The sequence below is a fragment of the Gigantopelta aegis genome, chromosome 6 (assembly GCF_016097555.1).
Source record: "Gigantopelta aegis isolate Gae_Host chromosome 6, Gae_host_genome, whole genome shotgun sequence".
In the NCBI taxonomy this organism is placed as follows: domain Eukaryota; kingdom Metazoa; phylum Mollusca; class Gastropoda; order Neomphalida; family Peltospiridae; genus Gigantopelta; species Gigantopelta aegis.
In genome coordinates this window covers 38,196,219-38,204,057 of record NC_054704.1, presented here as the reverse complement: position 1 = coordinate 38,204,057, position 7,839 = coordinate 38,196,219, and the positions used below count along the sequence as shown (strand labels likewise).

Genomic DNA, 7,839 nt, shown 5'->3' with positions numbered 1-7,839 from the left:
AGTCTGCGCGTATCAATATCACACTAGTCTAGTTAGATATTGAGTAATTGTTATGACATGTGTAATGTCTTACCATTGGTGTGTAATAATTACAACACGTCACATCGTATTTGAAATATTTCATAATGTTGCCGCAGAGTATGATTCTCAACGATAAAGTAAATCCATAAAAGGAGGATTGGTTAATTGATTTAAGAAAGTGTAGTTATGACGGGTTGTATTTTGTGTTTGTTTTTGTTTTTTTGTTGTTGTTGTTTTTTTGTTTTTTTGGGGGGGGGTTTGTTGTCTTTTTGGGGGGGTGTTTTTTTGTTTGTTGTTGTTGTTTTTTGTTTTGTTGTGTGTTTGTTTGGGGTGGGGTTTTTTGTATGTTTTTTTTTTTTTTTTGGGGGGGGGGGGGAGGTTGTCAAAATATATAAATAAAAGAAAGTATGTAATAAATACAGAACTTCACATACTTCCTATTTATTGCTCTCGTTTCTTTTCTCAAAAGAGGAGCATAGTGAACCAAAATATCCTAAAGTGTTTAGGAAAAACAAAATTGCCAAATATAACTATCAGAAAAGAAATGTCTGGCTATAAAGACAACTACAGTATTATAATTTGTATTGGCATTCCTTTGTGAGAAAGCATTATAATCTGTGGGATATAACTATAACTCGTCTACTGTTTACTTTTATCAGCATGTGAGTTGGATGTCAAATATGGCTCTACTTGTGACAAGGTCTGCAGCGACCGCCACTGTGCCGTACAATCATCATCATGTAACGTGCAGACAGGAGACTGTGACAGTCGGACATGTCAGCAAGGGTGGACAGGAGCTGACTGCACAACAGGTAATACAATTAATTTAGTTCATGCAGTAAAATTAACGGATAAATAGCTTGGGAAAATACCTATTATAACAGGTACTAAATAATATATACGTATTTATATATCGGTTTTGCTTAATATTGTTACGTCTCATCTGCATACACATTGCCAATAAATGAAACTATATTTCTCACCTTACAAATGTTATCTTTATTACTATGAGTAGTAGTAGTAGTAGTAGTAGTAGTAGTAGTAGTAGTAGTAGCAGTAGCAGTAGTTGTTGTAGGCCATCAATAGAGGAGTACGGGTTTTGTCTCTATCCGTCTGTTTTTGTTCCCTTTACCATAGTTTGACACCCAATAGCCGATGTATTTGTCGTGCTGGGGTGTCGTTAAACATTCATTCATTCATTCATTCATTCATTCATTCATTCATTCATTATATCCGTCTGTTCATCCATCTATCTGGGTTTAGTAAAGTTGTAGTATAATAGTGCAAATTACCAGTAGTTGACATTGTTGTCGCCAGATCAAGTTTGACTTTCATAGGAATTTACATGCCATAACAGTTAAAATGGAATTTATCCAGTTTTGAGAGAGTTGATATCCATGAACTTTGGCGATGTGCTCTATATGGGATGTGTATTGCTTTAGCGGTACTATCAGAATGTGTGTTGTTGTTGTTACTATTTTTATTATATTTTATTATTGTAATTAGTATTAGCATTGTTGTTGTTATTTACATTTACATGCACGCACGTACGCGCGCGCACGCGCGCACACACACACACACACACACACACACACACACACATATGCATATACACACATGTAATGGGGTATGTTCCTCATAATAAATGATTAATATGTTTCAGCTGCAACAGTATGTGAAACGGGTGTCACTTACGGTGCAAACTGTGCCAAGTTATGCTCCAACCGACACTGTGCTAACACTGTATCTTCATGCAATACTCAGACTGGGTCTTGTGATGGGGGTATGTGTCAATCTGGATGGACGGGAGTTGACTGTGCACAAGGTATCCATTATTATCGTTAACAAGATTTTGATTCTGATTAGTTAAATGCACAAGATAATTGAAATTAAAATCTCTTGTTTTGTAGGGTTTACAATTTGAAAGTCTTGTGATATCTTATGCATTAGCAAGAGTATGTACAATATGTTTCCCAGAAGGTTATTTATTTTTGTGTAGTATATATACAGAACGAGTTTATTTTGCGCAAGAATATATACCACTAGACCGCGTAGTGGTATGTTCTTTCGCAAAATAAACGAGTGCATTAAATAGGAAGCGAAAACAACGTATGTTAAGTTCTGTATTTATTACATACCTTCTTTTATGTTTTACAAAAACGGTTTTTTAATTTAACGTCATAACAACACATTATTAAATCTATGAACAAAACTCCTTTTATGGATTCATTTAACGTTAAGAATCATACTCTACGGCAGTCTTGTGTCATGTTCCAAATACGATATGAAAAAGTAAAGTGTGTTTTATTTAACGACGCCACTAGAGCACATTGATTTTTTATCTTATCATCGGCTATTGGACGTCAAACATATGATCATTCTGACACTGTTTTTTAGAGGAAACCCGCTGTCGCTACATAGGCTACTCTTTTACGACAGGCAGCAAGGGATCTTTTATTTGTGCTTCCCACAGGCAGGATAGCACAAACCATTGACTTTGTTGAACCAGTTATGGATCACTGGTCGGTGCAAGTGGTTTACACCTACCCATTGAGCCTTGCAGAGCACTCACTCAGGGTTTGGAGTCGGTATCTGGATTAAGAATCCCATGCCTCGACTGGGATCCGAACCTAGTACCTACCAGCCTGTATACCGATGGCCTAACCACGACGCCACCGAGGCCGGTCAAAAATACGATATGACGTCATTTGTAAATCATATATGACGTAAGTAACTAAAAGGCACTAACTGCAGTAAAAAGAAAAAAGGAATTCCCCATTTAAAAGTTCCGGTCCAGATTGCACATATGTGGGATACAGGGTAAATTTATTACATGGTTTCCAAAGGCCGTTATGACTATAGTAAGATTGAATAGGTATTTAATAAAACTCATTATATACACCTTAATATTTCAGAGAGTTACCAGGCTAGTGAGGCATTAACGTGCGTTAAAATCGATATTCAGTGCACGTGAATACACAGTGCAGATTTATTTTTATATAGTAATAGTCAACATAACATTATATGCTTCTGTGATTACATATGGCATGCATTACACATTTTAATTAATAAAATAATACCTTATTCGACTTTCATAGCCATACATTTAAGAGAACACAATAACAGATTTATAGCATGGTCGTGAAGTATATGTATATCAGCTCTGTAAGTAAGCGAGGGAAAACGTTATCAGTAACATGCATTCCAAGCTTATGAAGGGGCGGACGTAGCCCAGTGTTAAAGCGTTCGCTTGATGCGCGGTCGGTCTAGAATCGATCCCCGTCGATGGACCCACTGGGCTATTTCTCGTTCCAGCCAGTGCTCCACAACTGGTGTAACAAAGGCCGTGGTATGTACTATCCTGTATATGGGATGCTGCGCATAAAAGATCCCTTTCTGCTAATCGAAAAGAGTAGCCTATGAAGTGGCGGCAGCGGGTTTCCTCTATCAGTATCTGTGTGGTCCTTAATCATATGTCTGACGCCATATAACCATAAATTGCATGTGTTGAGTGCGTCGTTAAATGTACACTGATGTCCTTTATCTTACACCAAAATGTTTAGATACCTAGAAATGGCATATAGGATAATAGCTTTGGGGCACTTTAAACGTTACTCCCTCAGTTGAGACCAGCGGCATATGCAGAATTAGTTTCTAGGGATGGGAAGCAACATTTAAAAATTGCACCTCCAATATTCAGTGAAGAAATGCAACGTTTGAAAAGGACACTCTTTTCTGTTCGACATGTCAAGATCAGCGGTGAAAGTGCCGGTATAGATAATAACCTTAATTGTGGTAAAAACTAAATTACATTAAAATCTGTTGTTGTTTTTATTTATGTTTTAATGTCAATTAATAAATAATGATACAAAACAAAATTGGGATATAGTGACAATATTATGAGTCGTCTCTTCGACAGTCATATTCATTCGGCAATTCGATGTCAAGGGAAATAACTCTAAAACATGACCCTCTAAATACCATTCCCAGTCTGGAGCTCGACGCGGTAAGACGTGTTTGTTTCGCTTGTGCACACTGCATGTACTTTCGCGGCTCGACTTGGGGATCCTTCACTTCGCTTGTTTTTGTCAGCGAAGTGAAGTTGTCTACTGGGATGTATGCGGCCATTGGAACTGATTGACCGCTGGAACGCTTCTCGTTTCGACAGTCTGCACCACCAGGTTGGATTCTTTTTTAGCGAGATTCCTTGCCTCCACGTCATTTCTCCGTCTGACTATGTTGACTTGTTTTTTTCGTGACTCGTATGACGGCCATTCTGCAGGACGCCACGATTGTTCGCGTTTAGTCTCTACATGTCCGGGCCTGTCCAAGCAGCACTGGAAGAGTGACCGCCCCACTCTAAGAAGAGAAATAGGAAGCGGCGCCGGCCCCATCTATTTTCTAGACGTTACTTTGTTTTATTGTGATACCATCTCGTATTCCCAGGAGTCGGGCCCGTCCGCACCACTAGACCAACCCATGACGACTGGACTATACCTTAGTCTGATTCTCTCTCTTTCGTTCAGACGGATCCTGCTTCTCAAGATCTGTATTTCAGCACAGCACTACACCTTCAACGTCTATTGACTGTAAGTCTAGGGGTTTTCTTGACGGGATGCAACCCATCTCGTCCCTACAAGCTGTGCACCCTAACGACCTTAACGGCGCCACTCACGTGGACATATAGATCGGAATTAAACTTTTAGACCTTCGTTCAAAAGTTCATGTCGAAATTACTTCTCTTTTTTAAAATATTATTAAATAGTCCTATCCTCTCTTCTTTCTCTTATTTATTTTTGGACTGTCTTTCTAAAATGCTCCAAATTATATAAATATTCGACCGAGCAGTCAATTCTTTTTATTTTTGGCTTGTAACTTGTTTTACTAATTGCTATTTTCAAAATTCTGCCCATTTTCAACTCTACCCCCCCCCCACACACACACACACACACACACACACCCTCCATCCCGAGTCAGGCCACCGATCTTATCTAATTTCTTTTTGACCACCCGATCTAATCTAGCGACTAAATTTAATGAGTAGAATTTTCTTTATTAATTATATTAATTAGAGATGCGCATCAAAATTTTAAAGGCCCACTATTTAATTTTTGGATGTAAATTTCAAAATTATCCCCTTAATTTTGTTCTGTCCCAGGACAAGCCTCTGGCTATCCAGACACAGGACCTGGGACGGACATGCTCGAAACTCTAGTGAAAATTATTCGCACACGCACTCTAAACACCGGTTTCTCTCCAAACCGGATAAATATTAGGTCCCCGACATGATCCGGTTTAGACAGGTTTCACTCTATGTGGTAATCTGTTACATATTCCATACTAAAAACAAATAAATAAATGCATTGTAGTCACCTGTAATCAACCAATAGTGTTTTGATGGTTGGTACTGTTGGGCTCTTTTTCAGCTCGTGCTTTTGGATATTTGACAAAGCATGCAAAGAAACCAATTTTAAATGTAACGCTACGTTTAAAGGTGTTTATAAATTTTATAACATTTTAGGTGTTTTATTTTTTAATATATTTATTACATTTTTTTTTTTTTTTTTTTTTTTTTCTCAAAATGACGTGAAATATATGACTGTGGATAAAAAATGCCAGTATTGGCACCCATGTCAGAGCGAGATTCACAGACTTCGATCTCACTAACAACAGCTAACCATTTACACACTGTCCTCGACAGATGGCCCCGATAGCTGATATGTGTTCCCACGATAGTGTGCTTGAACCCTCTTGAGTTAAGCACGAACATCTAATGATATAACAGTTTATGGAACACGTTTTACTCCTATGTATGCATGTCTTTTACCGTTCATAAAGCACCATAAATTAACACATATTGTACTATGTAGACTGAGGTGGATCGAAATAGAGGATCTGGTTGTGTACAACCCCTTGCCAAGCTACACGTATCATAATAAAACTCAAACATGTAATGAATGTATTAACCGAAAAAAACGATCTAATGATTGAACAATGAGACCAGTTGATTTATATTATCTTGATTAGCCTTTTCCAGGGGAAATGTATATTAGATGTCCGTGTATGTTAATGCTGAAAAACAAAATTGATTAAGAGACAACAGGACGGAGAAAAGATTACCTTAACTTATTGTAGTGAGTGTTGGGAAATAAATTTACCACTTTTCTTAGATCACACCCCTAAATATCGACTCCATGAGAAAAAGAGTAATCCAGAACTGACAAGCGGACAAGTGCCCTTTTCAGACTGCACCACAAACTCATGCCTCAGTCTTTGTCTATGATCTAGATATCCATATGTAAAATTAAACTATATGCCATCGGTAGAGATTCGGTTAATCCTGGAATATGAATCAGAGGCAGATACAGATTCATCCAATAAGGTATATAGAATAACAAGTAAATTACATCATTCGATTTCAATCTGGACATCATGTAAATACGGCTTATCCAAAATCAGTCCTAGATCTTAATAATACAAACAAAATATCTATTAGATTTGTTTCTTCGAGAGATGATATACGAGGATAATCGAAACATATAGTTAGACGATTGCTTCTGCCGAATTGATCCAAACTTCTAAAACTGTTTTGTGTGTGTGTGTGTGTGTGTGTGTGTGTGTGTGTGTGTTGTGGTTTAAAGACGTTGATGGCTGTATCAAAATATATGCATTAAACAATCAGTGTATATATTCGATGTTTTTTTATTTATTATTGCCCTCATTTTTGTAGCAGCTCAGTTTGCATTTTATTTCTTAACAAACTTTCCGTACATACGGAATTCTTCGGAGGTCAAATCCGATTTGGGTTATTACAACCATGAGACCGACCAAAAGTACACTGAACATACAGATACTGATATTATAAATTAGAAAATATATTTATGATATAATTTAAGTTGTTAAAAAGGTTCTGTTAGTTGGAAACATCTTACTGGAGACTCAGCAATAGTAATTTACTTACATGAAGTAGGCTGGGAGGACGTTAACTGCACACAGACAGTATTATTGTACGCACTGTGTAGGACCGACACCGGATACTGGTACTGTCATAGCTATTACCCTACTACATATTTTGGCACCACGATTGGTATTTGGTAATAACATTGTTTTAACATCTAACTTAAAGTTATAACTGATAATAAACATAATATTAACCTATATGTAAGACTTAACAGTTCATTAATTTCGTTTGGTCACTGGAAGAAATAATAAATTCTTATGTACAAAATTAGTTTAGACAAAAATCGATATTAAGATACTACAAATCATTACGATGCACAGAAATGCGTTAGCTATAGAAATATGCATATTCTAAGCAGGACAATGTAAGTAACTTATAATTTTAAGGTAAACATATTTTATTTTCCGAATACCGTTTAAAATGACAACAAACTCAGGGTGTTCCCTTAAAGATAGTACATTTTAGTTTGTAATTCAAGAAGATATGGTTGTCCAATCGGCGGTGCCAGGGAGATTATGCATGTAATTTCATAATAATTTTGTTTAGCAATAACACCTAACGATCCTGACAAAATTAATATTAGGGACATACTCTATGTTAATATGGGGATGTCTAAAAGTTGCTCTTCCTCTTCAGCATGTACACAGGGAGACAACTATGGAGCTAACTGTAACAGGAACTGCCGAGACAGACACTGTCTTTCTTCATCTGAACCCTGCAATACAGTCACAGGAGACTGTGGTACTAAGGGATGTTCACCTGGCTGGAAGGGAGACGACTGTACACAACGTATGTAATGTTGTCCATTAATTAGTATTACGTAAATTTAGCAAACACATTTAAACAGAAGAAATATT

At 37.1% G+C, this 7,839-nt stretch overlaps 1 protein-coding gene across 1 annotated transcript in view; it reads left to right on the top strand.

Moving 5' to 3' along the window:
- The first annotated feature begins 701 nt into the window (after positions 1-701).
- Positions 702-7,839, top strand: part of LOC121374521 (platelet endothelial aggregation receptor 1-like) — a 29,011-nt gene continuing 21,873 nt past the window's right edge. Inside the window, exons 1-3 of the mRNA XM_041501624.1 lie at positions 702-833; positions 1,685-1,846; positions 7,619-7,771. Of these exons, the coding sequence (XP_041357558.1) occupies positions 702-833; positions 1,685-1,846; positions 7,619-7,771 (447 nt within the window). The remainder of the gene's footprint in view (positions 834-1,684; positions 1,847-7,618; positions 7,772-7,839) is intronic.